The sequence below is a fragment of the Hydractinia symbiolongicarpus genome, chromosome 13 (assembly GCF_029227915.1).
Source record: "Hydractinia symbiolongicarpus strain clone_291-10 chromosome 13, HSymV2.1, whole genome shotgun sequence".
Taxonomy (NCBI): domain Eukaryota; kingdom Metazoa; phylum Cnidaria; class Hydrozoa; order Anthoathecata; family Hydractiniidae; genus Hydractinia; species Hydractinia symbiolongicarpus.
Genome location: NC_079887.1, coordinates 18,686,843 through 18,706,802, shown reverse-complemented (window position 1 = coordinate 18,706,802; position 19,960 = coordinate 18,686,843). Strand labels below are relative to the sequence as shown.

General features: G+C 33.6%; 2 protein-coding genes across 3 annotated transcripts in view; both read left to right on the top strand.

Moving 5' to 3' along the window:
- The window catches only part of LOC130624339 (2-aminoethanethiol dioxygenase-like), a 44,849-nt gene that overhangs the window by 4,741 nt on the left and 20,148 nt on the right, over positions 1-19,960 (top strand). For both annotated transcript variants that reach the window (XM_057439925.1, XM_057439926.1), the window contains exons 2-9: positions 437-627; positions 4,909-4,962; positions 5,257-5,279; positions 8,157-8,259; positions 8,386-8,431; positions 14,927-14,971; positions 15,720-15,754; positions 18,959-19,013. In XM_057439925.1, coding sequence (XP_057295908.1) covers positions 437-627; positions 4,909-4,962; positions 5,257-5,279; positions 8,157-8,259; positions 8,386-8,431; positions 14,927-14,971; positions 15,720-15,754; positions 18,959-19,013 — 552 coding nt within the window. The remainder of the gene's footprint in view (positions 1-436; positions 628-4,908; positions 4,963-5,256; positions 5,280-8,156; positions 8,260-8,385; positions 8,432-14,926; positions 14,972-15,719; positions 15,755-18,958; positions 19,014-19,960) is intronic.
- Positions 1-19,960, top strand: part of LOC130624337 (uncharacterized) — a 92,416-nt gene that overhangs the window by 59,833 nt on the left and 12,623 nt on the right. The gene's annotated exons all lie outside the window — the stretch shown is intronic.

Here is a 19,960-nt window from a genome sequence, read left to right as displayed (position 1 = left end):
CAATTTAACAAAAAAAAGAATGATTCTTATATGAAAATGTCTGTAAACTAACAATGTTTTAGGCCTCCAGATAATCCCAGCGAAAAAAAATATTTAATTTACTTTTTATTACTTTCGTTGAAAGTCAGGCAACTTTGTTTAACTTTATTTATACAAGAATTATTATTCCTAAATTATCATAGAAAAAAAGAAACTTGTTTGAAGTTCAGTATTTAATTTAAAATAAGTATTATAAAGCAATACGTCATCGAGTAATACTACGCGATAGATCGAGCCTATTGCGATATCCTGATAGACGCGATATGATTCACTTCTACCGAGACAAAAATATGCTCAAAAAGTTATCGCGTATCGTTCGCGTCGCGCACGATAGAGGATCGCAATGTTAAGATACCTTTTTACAGTACTGTATGGTCTTTATTTATATTCTATTTAGGTAAAGTCTGTGACTCCATATGATGTTTGTTTAAAAGTTCCCAAAGATGATTTGAACAGGAGACCATTTTACCAAGCCCCAGCATCACATATTGGTATTTATGAAGGGTCCAATATGACAATATGCATGTTTATCATTCGAAAAGGAGAATCTATTCCATTGCATGATCATCCTGAAATGATTGGCATATGGTATGTACACCTAAAATACTGTTTTTTTAAGTAAAAATGGGGTTTAATAATTTTTTATCCACAGATTTCATTATTATTATTTAGTAAAAGTCTGAAATCCCAAAGGATAAGACTAGAAATAAGACTAGAATAACTTAAGGGATTTAATATTACGTGCTGATCCTTACAATATCAAGTCCGATTTATCAGACCACAATGGTTATGTGAAATGTAAAAATCAAAAATGTGACTTCTGCAAGAATTAAGTAATTGAAACCACTTTTATAGTATCAAAAGCAACTGGCAGGAAATTTAAAATTCGTCAAGAAAGCAGTTGCAGTTCAAAGAATGTTATATATACATTGCTTTTTGTAAATTATGTGGCAAGCAAGGTGTTGCTTGGAAGCCTCACCTTTCGAATTACAAATCCCACATTAAAAAGAATATACCATCTTGCAAAGTTGTGAAACATTTTATTGATGAATGTCCTGATGCCTCCGTGCAAAATATTGGTTTTATTATATAGTTAATGTTGTGAACAATGTAGAGAATTTAACAAACAGGCAAATTGATAGTTTGCTATTATATAAAGAAAAATTCTACAAAAGTAAACATGCAAAGCTGTTATGAAGTCTACAATTGTTATACATTACACCTTTTCCAGCTACAAAAGTGACCAGCTGGCTGGCTATTTGATCACAAGATTTTTTTGAATTTGACACAAAGCTTTTTCAATTTGTTGAAAGTGAAACTATAAACATGTTCACACTTGCTAGCACAGCAATAGAAAGCTCTAAGATCAATGGAATTAAAAGTAAACAGATGTACCTAAATACGTATTCATCAAGTTAATGCTATGAATTTTGTTAACTCAAAGCCTGCTTTTCTTCCACCTGCTTTTGTTCTGCAATCACAGGCGACACAGAGAATAAATGTTTTCCAGTAATGTTTCTTCTTAGCAGCATTGCGCAACTTTATTCCACAGTCATTTTTCAAACCTTCCATTTTGCTTGCTCGAACTCACTACAAAACGATTCTTTAGCCTTTAGACATGTTGAATCCGCGCCTATCAAACTGACCGGCTACCGCGAGCAATAACAATAGGTAGAGTAAAGTATTCCTACGCACCCATCCCCTAATAGCAATCTTTCTTTTACCGTGGATTTCGACGAGTTCGGCGATATTTTTTTGTCGTCACATCTTCTTTTGTTTTACAAGAGTCCAAAAGTCCACACTTCGGCGAGATTCTTCTTGACATCATTATTCTTATGTTTCGCAGTCGACTGTTTTACGGCAGAAAACAAGGAATCGAGCAACAATCAGCGAAATGCGGCAAATGTAGTTCGACTACCGTGGAAACCATAGTACTTTGGCAAAGCACACCAAAGGAGAGTTAAACCTGGGCGCAAAGGAACCTTATTAAATGCCTATAATAAAATTATGCGTTGCTTTAAACCATTTACTAGTTTTAGATACACACAATCTTCTCATTGGCAATTGGAAATTTCTACCTAGGCAATCATACCTCACTTTAACATTGAATTCTTTAGGATCAATTTTATGAGCATTTCACATAGCTGCATTTTTGAATGATACCCAAAAATTGTTCAATCAGGCTATATACTTGTGCAAAATTTTGGAAATCTGGGAATACTTTTATTGGCAGGGCCCTTAATGGAGAATGATTGGGGGTATAAATATAGTTAGGCTTCTGATTATTAGGTATTCTATTTATATTAGGCGTACATCCATGATGTCAAGAGGGGGCTTCTTTGTAAGGAAAGAACTGCATATGAATTTTTTCACATAAAACTGCTCTATCAGGTGGTTCTTTTTCTACAGCTATGTTCACTAGTTTATAAAAATAATATCTATTTTGTTTTTCTCCCGCATCTGCATATATTTAGCACAATTACTAAAAATTAGATTTAACTAAATGTCGATGTAAAGTGATTAAGTATACATTTGACCTAGAGTGATTAATGGTATAAATAAGGTCAGGCTTCTATTTTCAGAACTTCTTTTTATCTTTTACACATATCCCTGGTGGGATATGGGGTTTCTTTTACAAGGGGTTTCTTTTACAATGAAAGAAACAACATTACTTGGTTGGGTGCTTGATACATAGTGTGTTGGAGTTTTTGTATGGTCCAGCTTTCGATTTTCATTAATTTTACTTTAGGGTTTCTCTAAAAGAAAGGGTGTGCATATTCCACATTTGATCATGCTTGCATTACATACGTGATAAGCTTCCTCTATTGGCAACATCCATGGTGGTAAAGGCGGTGTTTACAGTACAGTTTGAATGTAATCTACCGCGTACACGCTAATATCACACCTTTGCCGTGGAGGACGGCAGTCGTTTGTCTTTTGTTATAATTAAATCCCTTGAGCGTTTTGCGAGCTTATATTTGCGTGTTAAAAAACAATGTGCTAGCGAAGAAATATCGGAGCAATTATATTTCTTCTAATAGCAGATGCATTGTGTAAATGTATTGATAAGCTATTCCCTTATGTATTAGCGAAGATTTCGCGAAGTTTTATAATACATTGCACGAAAATGTATTGTTGATTTAATTACTTAAAAAGATTCCAGCAAAACATAGGAGAAGCATTGTGCACAACTATTAAATGCCGCTTTTCGTTTTTAAACTTTTAAAAGGCAATCTAAAAAACATTTCTATCGCCGCTTTTCGTTTTTAAACTTTTAAAAAGCGATCTAAAAAAACAATTCTATCGCCGCTTTTCGTTTTTAAACTTTTAAAATGCAATCTAAAAAAACATTTCTATGGCTGCTTTTCGTTTTTAAACTTTTAAAATGCAATCTAAAAAACATTTCTATCACCGCTTTTCATTTATAAACTTTTAAAATGCGATCTAAAAAAACGCTTAATTACTGCAATTAAAAAGTGTTTGCGCAAAATAGCTTGCTAAAATTGATCTAGCAACCTATTGTGATTAAACAATCGATCGCATGGGGTCATTGTTCATCAGCGAGGCAATTATTTTCTTAAAAAAACAAAAGCTATCGCAATGTTATTGTTCTGTGTGACTATTCATGCGAGTTTCGCGTCCGCGGTAGATTACATTCAGACTGTACTGTAGTCAATACTATAAGGGAATGCACATTTCACATTTAATCTTGCTTGCTTTTAAATTTACTTCTTTTTAACTGCTAGAATGTGGGTTTGAGGTGACCAATCTGTTTGGCATGCCTCAGTGGTGTTACTAAATTATGGGACACAATTCAATTGTGTAGCATTTCCATGATGCTGTCGTAGTTATGTTCAGACATTATGGGTGTCATTGTTAACAATGTACCTGTAAGGAAGTTGTGCATATTTTTAGGACAGTGTTCTATTTGTGCCCTGATTGATATTTGTGAAAACTGTTATCTTGTTATATTGTAAACACAAGCAATGTTATGTGGTAGGTCTTTAAATTTGGGGAAATTTGGGGATGCTGGGCTGCCTTGGTCAGCCTTCGTTTTGTGGTGTGTGCGTACTCATGAGATAAGGGCAATTTCACACGAGTAGTTTTAAAAAAGAGAGAAAGGAAATAAGTATATACAAGTTGTAAAAAAGAAAGAAAGGAACCAACAAGAAGTTGTAAAAAGAGAGAAATGAAACAATGAGAAGTTGTAAAAAAAGAGAGAAAGGAAAAAACAAAAAGTTGTAAAAAAGAGAGATAAAGGAAACAACAAAAGTTGTAATAAAAAAGAGAGAAAAGAAACAACAAAAAGTTAGAAACAACGAATGAACTGTTGTAAAAAAGAGAGTGAAAAGAAAACAACGAATAAACTTTTGTAAAAAAATTGCGAGAAGGAAAAAAATTGTTGTTGAAAACAAATATGCTTTATGAGATTAGGATAGGTGTCACGGAGAGTGTTAATAAATTGGGTACACGCGCACGAGAGTTTTGTGTATTTTTGCTTGCCCAGCATCCTCACCCCTTTTCGCCAAATATCCCTTTATATTAACATCACGAAGTCATTAAATGAAATACATTTGTTTTACTAATACTGTGTTTTTTCTGGAAACATTAGCAATTAAATAATGTTGTGAACAATGTAGAGAATTTGACAAACAGGCAAATTGATAGTTTGCTATTAAATAAAGAAAAATTCTGGGTAGGGACACTCGTCACACAACATCGGGGACTTAATGGTGAAGGGGAGGGGGCTGATTCGCTCCTCCTCAGCATGGAGGAGCCTCTAAATAGTCCAGCAGGGATAGGTTTAAGACATTGCCCATTTTCTTAATGCCAAGCTTTTCTATCTTTGATAGTTTTACTTTGTTTTAGTAAAGTGTTGTATGGGAACATCAAGATTAAATCATATCAAAAGATGCATCCAAGGTTTGTTTTTAACCTGGGAAAAATTGTGATACTCTTCTTTTCCTTATGGATATTCAAAAATTTCATTACTGATACCGAAAATATTCCCTATATCTTTATGACAAAATTGAATTTAAGAATATAGTATGCAAACTTTGATTAATTTAATTTGAATAATGGTATTTTCTTCTGTGTAATTTGTATTCTTATGGAACTTTTAATAATCCATGACAATGAAAATAATTCCTTTCATATTCTTTTTCTATTTAACTATGAATTATTCTTTGTGATTCTTACAATTATTCTTTTGTTTAGCATATATTCTCCCACAGAAAATGGTAGGCTGTTTTCATTTCTAAATTAAACATTTTTTTCTTATGTTAGCTTATTTTGAAGTATTGTTTTTACAGATTGATAGACCTTGACCAAGCATTATTTCTAATCCTTCAGAAAGATATGTTTTTGTGTAAGGTATGACATAGCATGTTGTAAGAAAACAATTCAATGCAACTTATTCAGGAATAAGGTAAACTTTCTAACCTCTAACCTCTTTAACAAGCTTGTTTATTAATTTAACTAAATATCATGCATTTCCAATCACAAAGAAATTTCACTGTTGTTAATTTTTTTTTTTTGCCTTGGAACGAATCGATTTAAAAGGCAATTTTTCTGTGCATGCGAGCATAGTTATAAAAACAATATAGTCTGCATTCCTGGCCCGTTCCTGTTGTTTACAGTTTTCAGCTTAGAATTTATTCGGGACCCTCTACCACTGCACAGATAGTTGAAAATGGCGTCGAAGAACGATGAGTTTTTTTGTAGTGATCTTGATGACTTAATTCTGCTGATTGAAGGTGGATTTTTGGATGATGATGCCGATTTTAACGTGGATATAGATCCACGTGGATATATAGATCAAGATAAAAGCAATCAATTTGAGTGTAGTCAATGTGGAAAAGTGATAAAATCTGGTGGAGGATTAACAAGACACAAAAATACTAAACATAAAGCAAAAAGTAGTGATTCAGCAACGCCGTTAACTCTTACTAAGGAAGAACAGTCACATAAAAAATTACACCCTTTAAAACTAGTGTTATTATGAAGGAATGTGCCACCATTGTACAGAAAGATATATGTCTACCTGAACAGTCAAGGAATGCGTTTTTAAACTTTAACTTTTCTGTTGAAGAGGCAGTGGAACTTTGGGAAAAACTAAAATTGTAATTGAACAATTCATGTGGTGCTGAGAAATTTTATTCAGAATTTTATGGGTTATTAAATTAAAATCTTTTGCTAACAATGTCACCTTAGCTAATACTTTGCTAATGGAAGTTGCTAATCATGTTTTGATACATCTCTCCAGAACAGATGTGACGTAATTTAACCTTTCACAACAAGTAGTTGAAATTTCAGAAAAGGAAGTAAAAATTTGCAGTATCTTTCTGGTTATATTTTGTATAAACTACATTCATAATTTTGTTATGGTAAACAACAATACTCTTGTGTTAAAATCATGCAAAATTGACATGGGCAACACCGCAAACACTAGTAAATGTCCAGATTTGTGGAAAGTCAATCGGAGAACCCAAAATATTATAATTAAATGTGACCATTTATTCCATGCAAAAACATCTTTTTTCAGTACCAACTTATGTGCGAAAGAACTAGTTTTGACCGTAGATTGTATTTGGTATAAAATATTTTTTTAAATTTCAAAATGTAAGGTTAGCAAAAGGGATGTTATCCTAATTCTTAAATTTTATATTCAAAGATCTTGCTGTTTTTTAGTGAATTGAAATTTTCCAGTGATATTGCTCAGTCAAAAACAAATATTTTCTTGGGAGGATCGCTTGATAAAGCAATTTAAAAATTGTTCGTTGAAAAAAAACACAAAATGGTTACTCAAACAGTTCTGACATATAACCTAGAAAGAAATTAATTTCTGTAAAATTTTGTCTACAAAATACTTGTCATGTCGAACTTTAATATTAATCAGAGAAAACAATGTGAAATTTTTGTAAGGTTGAAAACAAAATCCATTACAACATAATTTTTAAGATTTTATATATATACATATAAGCATAAATACATAAGGACCTGGCTTTTAGGAACATTGAGACCGAGTTTTTGCCAACAAGTAAGCATAAGAAAAAAGTTATATATTATTTTATTTTCCTTTTTTTGGATAAAAACCTGAAAAATATGGTGCCATTTTAAAAAAAGACTTTGTCTTTCTATATATGGAGATTTATGATGAGCTATATGCTCTACCAATTATTATTACTTACAAACTGTTACTATTAAGGTTAACCATTACAATGCTTGATAGAAATATGCGATATTGAAAGTGGGTAAGAGAGAGAGAGAGAGAGAGAGAAAGAGAGAGAGAGTAGTGACACAGGGAGTGTGACAGTTACATAATCACAACAGCCAAAAGTTTGAAAATATTTATTTTGAAAAACCATTGTACGCAACAAATGTTGAAATTGATTTGTTGATTACTACAACCCTGGAAAAAATACTTTTGACAATGTAATAAGAAAATTCAGCCTTCATTATTCTTGATGTTGAAATCTCTTTACTGCCCTTTTTCCTAAAGTCAGTGTTACTTATCTCTGTTAATCCATGTTTCTGGAGTAATTCTGGTAGCATCAGTCAAGCAGCTTAGCTAGCTACTTGCTGTTTTGCCTGGTAATAGAGTAATATGAGGTGTGACTGAGCGTTAGTAAACTGTACATTAAGTTTTACTTCTTACTTTACTAGAAAACAGTAAAATAAAAAATGTATTCACATTATTCTAAAAACGTGGCTACGTTTTAGGTTTAGCTAGCTAACATATACCGAAAGAATACGCTCTTAAAATCTGCAATATCTTAACTGTGATTACACTACCACTACCAATACCCTCTTTATAACTGTGTTAACTTCGATTTTATGAAACTACCAGTTAAAAGCTGTAAAAGTCAACATTTTGTTGATACATTCTTTAAACTTGAATGTAAACAACTAGCATCCAAAATTTGCTCATAACTAATCTCGTTTTTATGTTATTCTGCATTTTCGCATGCATATTTCGCGAAACCAAATGGATATGGAAATAGGTCTATTACAATTTGTCTTTATTTTTAACACCTGCAATTATCTGAAAATAATGTGTTGATAATTTGGTATGCCCTGCCATATGTAGAATTACGGAACTAGAATGTATTTTTTAGAAATAAATGCAATCAAACTACCTGATGAAATTGTCAACCCAACGTGTGATTGCAAGGTTTTAACGTCTCACAATGCTAATTACCACTCGTTAACTGCTATAGGGTGAGTCTGACACTGATGAACAAAAGCCTTTGTTGTTATATAAGGGTTTGGCGATGTATAGATTTTAAACTGAACTGTAAGGAATCATTTACACATTTTGTGGTATTTTTTGTTGTTTTTTACTAGGGGTGATGCAGCCATATTAGATATACTTTCTCCGCCATATTCTGAAGTAGGTGGTAACATTTATTATCATTATTCTCAATATTGACTAACATCAAAGAATACGTAACAATGAATTATTACCTTAGTGTACGGTGATTTAAAAAAGGAAATAAAACAGCTAAAGCAGAATGTAGACACCGATATAAAACATTTTTCTTATAAAACGATGTCCTTGAAACATACACTTAAACGAAAAATATAAACCAAATATTATTTTTATGCCGGTATTATGTCATCTTTCCCTAGAGTACCGAATAAGTTGTTTGCTAGAAGCGTAGTACATTATCAGCACACTACTATTTACCTTTTTTCTTGCATCTGTAAACTGTTTAATTCATTCCATACTACCAACAGTAGCGATGGTACCACGATATGATGTAAATTCTAACCAATCGAGTTGCAAAATTTTTAAAAATAACAATCTCACCCTCTCAGTCGAGCAATAGTGCTAAACCTCCCATTCTCCACATATTGATTTTTAAACTAGAGGCCCTTAGGCCTTGAGGTCAGCGCGACTGAGAACTTTAAATCTGTGAGTGAGAATTGCTTGTCCACGAAAGTAAGAAAGAAAATTTTCCGCTTCAAAATAGTAAAATTTACCCACTTTCCTGTAAATAACGATATTAGTTTAAATATCGTCTCACTTCTTATGCTTGGTAATATGCTGACGGTAATATTTACGAATTTTTTTTAATTCGATTTTAACTGCGTCATGGTCAGAAAAGTAAATGCTGTGTGCAAAAGTATCAGCAGTATAACATTTAAGAAAGTATTTATGGATATATACGTGATTAATAACGGACCCTGATATATGTGTAGGAAAATCTACAACCATTTCATATTCCCGTAAGCAATTTTCACCGTTAAGGGAATTATTCATGTTAAAGTCGCCTAAATTATGTGAACAAAATCAATTTGGTTCTGCAGGTGATGAATAATATACAATAAATCTTCTTGTCTACGGTTACTTTTACGATATAATAATATTATATTAATATGACTGTCGAAGAACGAAAACTGAGATACAGTATATAACGAAGCACTGGGGATAGAAAAATTGTTTAGTAAAGCGATATTTCGCGATGTGCTAGCGCAATGTTTGAAAATTTGTCAGTACTCAAGTTGTTGCTAGGCAGGAAAAAAGGTTTCATTGTTTCAAATAGAGTAGTATTGGGTTCAGACATTAGCTGAGTTTCTGTGAAGAACAGAATGTCACTTTCCATTAATACATTGTCACACTAGACATCTATGGCATGTTTTGATAGTGATCTCACATTTAGGAGGGTAAAGGTAAGAGAGTCTTCACTTAGAATATAGTTGTTCTTGACAGGCATTAACATATAGTGTTCTCTCATATAAGTATATTCATCCATTGCACGTTGATCAAACTTTATGAAATTTGTGTTCCAGTTAGATACAGTCCAGCCAAAGAAGTAACGCAGCTAAGTGCAACATATACCTGACCATTATTAAAATGACGTTGTCTTACCATATCAAAATTAAAGACAATCTTTGGGAAAGTTTTTCCCTGAACTTTATGAACGGTGCATGCCCAGGATAAAATTAAAGGATATTGAAGTCTTTTGATACTAGGAGATGATAAACTGTTTTTTTATCTTTATTTCCTTCTCAATTCTCTTTACTGGAACTAGATTGTGAGTTCGACCAAAATTATCGGAGCTTATAGTTTTAAGACCAACATCATCATCCTCCATTTTCAGATAGATTGTTACAATGTTTCCTTCTCGATCAAATTTTAAATGTTCGATCGTTCCTATTTGTCCGTTACATAAGTTATCTTCTACATCTATGTTGACTTCGCCTTTAGCTTTATTGTAAACTTGTGCGCTAGCCCTTCAGTATCCATTTGACTGCGCTGATACACTTTCTCCAAAACAGAATCTGTAATATTTTCTGGTAATTTATCAATAGCAAGTAGGTCATGTTCAATACCTTGTAGCTCGCCGAGCTTACATCTATTATGATCACTTACTAATGCATTCTCAGCCCAGATATGTATTGCTTCTGTTGGATAATTCGGGTCTGTCTTTTCTATAAATCGGGAAAGCAATATTTTTACATCCTGTTCTGTTACTATACCAATGCGGATATTGTTAAGTAAATCTATAAAGATCTGATCTCCTCGTTGACGCATTACCTCAGTTAGTTCTGCGATCTTGAAGTATCTCAAGCAGTGTAATAAATTCAACATGCTGTCATTGAAATTGCGTATACAGGTCTTTGTTTAATCGAAGGAAGTTGATTTAAATCACTACATGTTATCATGGAAATGCCAGGAAACGGGGTATCCAAAGATTTCACATAACCTTTGATGAATATAGAGTAATAATTTATTTGATACCATCGAAATTTCATCATTGATTATCACTTGGGGTTCAGAAAATCGTTGTCTTAAAGCACTTCTTTTTTTATCATTGAGTTTAGACACAGATTTACTACATGATCGGTCTGGTATTATTCCAAGACCCGAATGAATTGTTGATCCGTCTACGTGAACTGCTGCAACTCCAGTTGGTACTAACATTAACATTCTTTCTTTACTAGTGTCACCTGAACCATATGGTAGAGCCTTTTTCAAATAATGTGTTATTGTTGTTAAAGTATGGGATTTGCCACATCCTGCACTTCCTGTCAGAAAAATATGAAATAAATCTGGTTTGGGTGCTCCTTCAATACGCATAGATTTTATTGTTTCTCGGGTCCATTTACATACAAATTGAAAAATCTGCCTTTGTTTAATATTTAATGTGCGTATCTTTTCATTTAGATCATCATTAGAGATCAAAGAAGGTGCTTCTGCTAAGGCTCTTCCAGTAAATGACTCCTTATTTCGAAATTCTTCAATTTCATCATGTATATCATCATTTTCTTGTTTTCCCAATGGATCTAGCCCACAGGCATTGTTTTCACTAAAATGAACGAACGCATCATCTACTACTTGACCAAATGGTTCACTTTTATTTTGATTTACTACATTTATTACCCCTTGTTCTAAAACCTTTTCTGAATATGTACCAGAAGGAGTCTAGTTTGAATCATTTTCGTTACAAAAGGGGTAAAACATAATTAACATATGATGAGCATATGCTTCTGGTTTTGTAACTTTATTGGGAACATGGTACCTCAAAACACATCTAGTCTTTCTTAATTTAACGTATTCCTTAGGGGACATTAATGGGACAGATTTTGGTAGTAGTACAGAAACTTCATCGTCTATAATGAGCTCTTCTAAAACTGCTGGCTGACTATCGTTTACTTCTGCGTGATATCTTTTTGTATCTATTGTATAGTTTGCTACGAACTCGGCATAACAAAGATTTTCTATCATTGCATACTTTCCTCTTTTGTACCCTGAATCTGGTCTATCCATATATCGATCCAACATGTTTCTTTTAAATAGGTTTGTCTCGTCTTCGGCCATGTTCGCATTTTCTTCTTCACTACGACATACACAATAGCACTTTTCAGGTAAATTACTATTTGCAAATGTCACAACTGGAGTTGTTTTGCGTAGCCAAATTTCTGGCAAAACAATTGAAACAGCCTCTCGAATAGACATTTCACGATGAGTTCTATATGCTTTTACAACCGCCTTCATTCTATAGTAAACAGTTTTTCCTGATTCAAAAGCTTCAGAAGCTGCTTGTTTCATGGCCTCTGATGATTCATCTTCTGATTTTGAGAGGTAAGCACACATATAAGCTACGGCCTTATAATAATCTAGAACAGGCTGAATGTCTATATTTGCCTCCTATGCCTCCCATGCAATCTTCAAAGTAGTTGTTAGTAAAACACGATTCTGGGGACCGTTTGAAGTGAATTTGATAGCTACTATCAGAAGAAGTTGTTAGACACCCGTAATATTCTTCTTCTTCGATTTCAAGGTCTTCGAGAATTTCTGGAATTGTTTTTGATTGCTTAAAGTTTTCTTTGGTAGGATCATCAAGGTTCTTGTATTTTGTATTTAAATTGTCATCAATATATATTATATAAGTTTTCAACCCTATATTGAAAATGTCTTGCCAATAAAACGGGATAACTGTTAAGAATTTTTGTACGTTCAAAATAATTCAAATTTTCAATTTGTTCTTTTGACAAATCAAATCATTCAACTTGCTGATGATTTCTACTAATTCATTCCACCTGAGGTCGGCACATGAAAGTGTCATGAAAAATGTTGGCAAACCGAGTTGCTTTACCATAGCAAGAACCTCAAACAAAAATCGTTTCCAGTATTCAGGTGTTCCTTTTAAAGTGTTCATGAAATTAAACGCTTCATCATTTGCAATAAAGGTGCGAATTTTCTCCTTAAAATTTTGTGATAACCCACCAGCAGTCACACTGTCAGCTTTAATTTTTTCCATGGCTATATTTATGCAACTATTAAAGTTCAAGTGTTCAGAATCAGAGGCAAACTTTTGTGTGTAATTTAAGAGTCTTTGGTTGAAATATTTGCAAGGGCTTAAGGTAATTTCCCTTTGATGTGTGTATCCAAATTTTCCAGTGGGAAATAAGTATGGATGAGCAAGAAGTTCACAATCATCATCACAGATAACGGGAAGAGGTTTCCTATTTTCTCCTGGAGCAACTGTCACGTTTGCATCATGAGTCACTTCAAAAGCCAGATCTGAAACATAAGCAGTTTCCGAAGCTCCGAGACGGTAGTTGTCTAATGGATTGGTATCTTCTTCGAATAGACTTCCTTTTTCATCACGAGTAACTATCGAGACATCCCCTTCATTAACAAAATGAATGTCGCTGTCGTCAGTATTATTAATCGTATTTACCCACTTTTGTGGTACATTAGTTATGTTTACTTTAATATCTGAATAAAACGTGTTATTTTGCTTTAAATATAGGAGAATTTCTCTGATAAAATCAGGACGGACAGCTTTAAAATAAACGTCAGACTTGAAACTCATTTCTTTTTTTATGCTACATGAACAACGCTATTATTATCCATTCCTCGCGGTGAAATATAACAAACATCATCGGCGCGTATTGGAACATTACAAATGACACCTTTCTTTTTTGGGCATTGTCCTTTTGGCATGATTGTAACCTTTTTAAATAAAAGTCTCTTAGAAATAATTATTTTTTCCAATTTACGAATATCTAAAAAGTGCTCGGGTAATTCAATTACTTGCATATTGTCCCAAACAGCTTGAATTCTTTTCTTCAAAAGTTTAGAGTGACATGTCTTACAAATATATTTTTTTCTGTTGTAGCTTAATACGCGGGATTCGAAGATATTCCCAGTAACATCATACTTTTCTTCACGAAAGAGCAATACAGATCTTAGGTACAAACACCGGTTACAAACGACACAAAGATAAAACGGCCCTTTTTTAATGTGCTTTTTGAAAGCCTCTATCAACCTCGAAAACGCTACAGGCCCTGGGTTCGAGGTTGAGCCTCTATCGATCGATTCCATAGTTTGTAAACCCGATTCTGTGCTCGGAAAGCAGCCATTCTGATCCTATCTTTTTATTCAAAGTTGTTTTTTCTTCCGCGGAAAGATTTGCTTAGAAAGAGTAGCATTCAAAGCAGCTTTTTTGAGACGATCCTTTTCTTTCAGATTTGCCTTTTGTATGTCGGATCGAGCAGCCCGTCTCTTAGCTTTATCAACACGGTCCTTATCGGGTTTCGATTTATTCGTGTGGCGAAGTTTTCGCTTTCGAGCATTAATTTTCCCTTTTCGAAATGTTGTTTGCAAATATGTTTTTTCAGCATCCGTAATATTAACATTAAAATGTTGCAAGTCACAGAACAATCTTTCGTTTTGAAAATGTGTTAGATATAAATACTTAATGTATGACTCAGCTTCCCTGGTAGAGTTGAATTTCAAAAGAACAGATGTACCGGAATGGTGTGGTAAGACTAGCAAATTGCGACTATGAGAGTCAAACACATACACAACCCTATTACACGATATATACGAAGTGCCGAAACCACCAGCAACTATGATGCCACCATTGGCATATTCCTGGGCACGGAGAAAGGAAGTACTATTTCTCGAAAGTTCAAATAAATAGGAATCTGACTTTTCAATTTGAATATTCCCGTTTTTCAGTTACAATTGAATTGGGCAGGTCGTCTAAAGCAAGATATTGACTTTTGTAACCTAGGTTGACGTAAAGATCAGTCCCTAGTGTCAGACGCAATAGACGACGCACAGACGCAATAGAAGAGTAACAGATGGCCCATAAAGCATTTCACAAGATCAGCTACCTGACGGCGCTGACCAATAAGAAAATCTGACCATTGATAAAGCCATGGTCTTTTAATAAAGATTTTGTTAAAAGGGCCCATCTTAACTGCCTTTCTCTTAATTGGGTGCGTCCGGGAGGTCTAAAGAATGACAAATAAGAAAAAATAAAGTTTCCATTTCGATTAAGTACTCCTTTCGAGATGCGATATTTAGCGTCAGTACCAGGCACTATTTTATAATTTTATGTATTGTGTAAGTTACTATTTTTAGTCTAAAGATTGTCATTACTACAAAGAAGTGCGAGATCCATTGCAAGTAAGTGAAATTCTTACTTCAAGAAAGTTCATCGTGTAAAAGAAAAATTATCAATAATTCCAAATTTGAAGTCCTCAATTTAGCACCATCGGTCTGTATTTTTCTAATTTTTCGTGAGGTTTGTGCACGACACCTGTGCCCACGCCATGTATCTTATTTTATCAATTGTCTTTTAGCAAGCATGAACATTAATGGTAAGAGACGTAGTTAAAGAGGAACCTGAAAATCATATGTCCTCGCTCTTGGCCGCAATTACGAATCTCTCATATCGAATTAATTTGATTAGGTGGAACAGGGCACCTAGGACCATCGTAATAATCTAATTTTCTGAGCAAATTGTTGATAGGAAAAATGAATAAACTACTATAAGCGCGCATTGACGCATGTGTAAGTCAGATCTCAGAATTTTAGGGGGAAGGAAGGAACAATAAAAATAGCTCCAGTTGGGTTGGGGTAATGCCGTCCTACTGCTCAAATACATATCAATTGAATTTATTTTTATGTGACTGATTTATAGCTGATCTTATAACAAACTCAAAACAAAAGTTTTAAAAAATATTAGGGTATAATGAGACAGCTAGTGTTTTTTAACAGTCACTTTTTGTATTCTCAAAAAGAGCTTTGCCCACTAGTCTGATAAAACGCTTTAACGCTTAATCGCTGCTGAACGTATGTTTCATGTTGCAAAATAGCTTATAGACCTTTGTGTTGTTTTTTAAAGTAACGAATTCTCACTTTTCATTTTAAGATTGATTCGTGCGATAATAGTCTGAAAAGGAATAAGTAAGTTATTATTATTTTTCGAGAAACTGTTTCTCGGTCTCAGTCTACATGTTTTATTCAATATTTTTTAAAGCATCGTGTGTTTTGATTAATTGTTTGTCAGTGTCATATTGCTAGGGATTTTTTTTTAACATTTTGTCTATAAACATTTTCTGAAGAACAGCTTAAGTAACAATTGAAATTAGTATTAAAAAGTTCAAGAATGAATACGTGCAAACTAAAAAAGTACGGGACTTGTTAGTGCAAATTTGTGTAAAAATTGCACTCATTCGTTCCACACAAACGCCTAAAAAATATCAATTCAAACTAGTGAGTTTCACACTTATGCAAAAAGTTAAATTTATTAAGTTTCTTAACAAAATCGTAAATTGCGTTGTTACTTATACTTAAATACAATGAAACCACCTTAAAGCGGATATTAACAGGATCAAATATGTTCTCTGCTTTAGGGGCTGTTCACATGGAGAAAAGTTTGGCGAGATCTCGGTTGAGCATACGCGGGATCTCGGTAAGCGGGGGAAACTTTTTTTCCATATAAACACGATTTTCTTGGTAAATGGGGCAATTATAATGCTAATTCATCGTAAATAAAAAAAACATTTCACAAATTACAATGGCTGACACGCAGGTAAAGGCAAGAAAAACTTTCGCCGGGAGCATATATTGAATATTTGATAGATTGCTTATCCAGATATAAATCAGAGATGGTGTACAAAGGATTTGATTTCGATGCGGATAAAAGCATGCAGTTCGATAATCGATAGTTTGTCCTTGGCTAAAAAATGCGATAGCTTTTTTGGTCCTGTATCTGCTCCAAAGATACCAGATAATTTCGATGAACTATCAACAGTAGAAAAGCGGACTCTTAAAAATGAAATCAAACTGGCGAAGGACCTTATTTCAAAAGCTCACAAACGTGTAATGGAAAAAATAAAAGACATTTGACAAAATTTTCAAAAGCTGTAGTAGCAGGGATGCGCAGTGGTGCTGGGAAGTTGGTAGTAGAGTTAACATAACAGAACAAGAAGAACACGATGAAGATGAACACTCACATTTCTTTGACCAAGAAAATAATAATGATAACACATAAACACATTCAACTACGCCGTTAACAGCAAAACGAAAGAATGTTGTTAAGTTGGTTGATAACAAACGCAAACACATGAAACGAAACCTTTCGGCTGTTCAAAGAGATCAAATTCTAATAAACAAGGCAAAAGAGGATGCTCAATTTAGAAAAGATTTGACACAAGAACTAAAGGAATCAACTGAAAGCCTTTCAAATAGCATTAAATTAGTTAGTAATGCCATGATGGGAATTGGAGCTGGAATTTCTCAGTCTGTTCAAATGTTAATAAATATAATTATTAATCAACAGCAGTTAAATCCTGCACAAAATGTTTTTTATCAGAACTCACAAATGTATGGAAGTCATCCTCAACCATATTTCTCGCAAATGTTAAATGAAAATCAGTTTCAAAATACAGCAAACAGCAATAATAAACATTAAGTCATATAAGTACAAGTAAGATAAAAAAACAAAAACATTTAAACATTTTTGTTCAAACTGTTTAATTTTGTTGTGTTGAAAGTTTTGTATAGGCATGGTTTGGTGTGGTGAATACAGCTTGTTTCGAATCACGTTTCTGTAATAAAGTAGTGATTATATTTCTTACAATTTCTCCTTCTCCTTCATTGTACGAATAAATAGGGTCGAGTTGATTTCCAAACTGTTCTTCCATTTTCCTGATCAAATGTATTTGTTCTTGTAACTCATCATTATCGATTGTTACTTTGTTTTCTTTACAAGCATTGTGTGACACAAAGCAGGCATAAATAACAGTTGGCACTGATTCAAGTTTCAAGTCAACCAACTTTGTCAAAACTGACTAGCCGCTTTCAAGCGGCCAAAAGCACATCCTATTTGATTACATGCACGTGCTATTTTAGAATAGAGAAAATCTGTCGGATGGAAATCGATGGAGACAATAGATTTGGAGCAATATAAGGATTTATTTTGTCCAACAATTTGTAAAACAGGTTCTTGTTTATTCGAATGGACTTTTTCCAGTCCTTTGGTGTAATACCAAGGCGTATATTTCTCCACCATAACTCTGTCCGACCAGACTTGTACCAACAACTTCGCTGTTTTCTTTGTTTTATAAATTTTTGCTTTTTGACTTATTATCCCCAATATAAGGTTGGATATTTTCACTTGGTTAAGATTCCACAACAAAGTTACTCCTTGAAGCTCCACAAAATGAGTAACAAAGTTCTGCAAGGTTTGCAGTAAGCAATGCTAATGAGTTTGTTTTGCTTACGTCCATATCCGCTATATTTGTTTTTAAAAGTTCCCGCCTGTCACGCGACAAATCCAACCCGAGGAAAAGTTTTCCCGCCTCACCCATATGAATAGGATTAAATTTGAAAATGAGCAGAAATATTCTCCCGCCTACCGAGGAAATATTTCTCATATGAACAGCCCCATAGAGAGGTTTTGCTTTTTTGGCAAAAAAATCGGAAAAAATTTCAACCCAAAGCCTGAAATCAATTAGGTATGCCCATATTACGCTTTACCTCTTTCCACTTAGGCTATGTGGCCTGAAGAAATAAAATTTTGCTAAACAGGGACGTTTTGGGTAGTAGGGTTGAAGAATATAAGAACCGGGTAAGACTATAATGATTGCAAAGTCATACAGCACATTCCTTTACGGTTATCAAAGATCATTACCATATTTTACAGGCTCATAATTTGAAGCAGAGGCGACTGGAAATTACGTCAACTGAGGAGCTGGATATGGATTAAAGCTATACTTTGTTAGTAGTCAAGACAATTTAATAACAAAACAACACGAAAGTGTTGTAACAATGTGCGTAGACAAAATGAAAAAAGAAAAATCATTTATATTTATTTTTCATATTCTGGTTACAATTTTTGTCTGCTTTATAGAGGTAAATTCTGGTGTAAATAGTCGTGCTGGACCTGGAAAATGTCCGCTTTAAGCAGGTTGCACAAAGTCGCTTTAATTAATTCTACACTTCTTAGCATTGCTGCCGGTTTGCACTAATAATGCCACCCTAATTTTTAAGCTGTAAGATGCAACGAAAGAAATTGGTCAACTGTGCCTCTTAACCTTTGTTACCGTATTTTACACCTTATACGTTATGAAAATATGTATATCTCTATATTTGCTTTCGTTTTAGTCAATGCAAATTGATAAGAGTACCCCAACCACTGGACTTTTATTGTGATTCTATGGTAGGTACAATATCACATTTTTTTCACTGGTTTATGTGTGCAATTTAAGTGTCGAAACTTCTCGAATATCGCGAAAATTTGTGTTAATGTTAAGTATGTACACCATTAGTTTAATGTTGAAAGTTAAGGTTGAATTAAAAAGAGCAAATGTTTAGAAATGAAGCAAAATCTTTTCGATATAAAACATTTTATCTGCTTGTAACCTTTGGTAATTCGCGAAAGGTAATACTAGTGAAATTTTCAAAGATGATTTCGCAAAATTCTTTAATATGGCTTCCTCGCGAAACTTCCTGTTCGCGAAATACAAAAAGTTTCTCCAGTTTTCCCTGTAGCGAAGGTTTGTATTCGCAAAAGTTGCTACACCAAAAGCATTTACAACACAAAAACAATGAGTACCTGCCGACATTTTATCATTTACAAAATTCTTTATTTCGAATTTAACATCGGCAAGTTTGTTTTTATTAGAGATTTTGTTATTTTTTAATTCATCGGTGGATTTTCAAGGATGATGCATTTGCTAAGATCTACGTTAATGTGGAATAATAATCCTGGCAGAGATTAATTCTCACGTTGAACACGTTTGTTTGGCATATAGATGAGTTGCGGCGTGACGTAATGTTTTCATTTTTCATCGATAACAATGGACATGCGCACGTACATGCACAGGCAAAAAATATAAACAACAGATCGCGACGATCGATAATATTAGGTGGGGAAAAAATACTAAAGTCTGCGTATAAACAGAGATGATAATAGTTGAGAAAAAACAATTCCAATGTATTTTCAATCTTATATTCCAAAAAATCTATGAATGGGCGTAAATTGCAAATTTGGCCTATGTTGTCCTACTTTTCCTTGCCTGTTGGGATGCACGCGCATATACGGAACTTTGTAAACATTCACAACTCATCTATACCCGTTTATAAAAGTTTTTATATCTTGTTTTC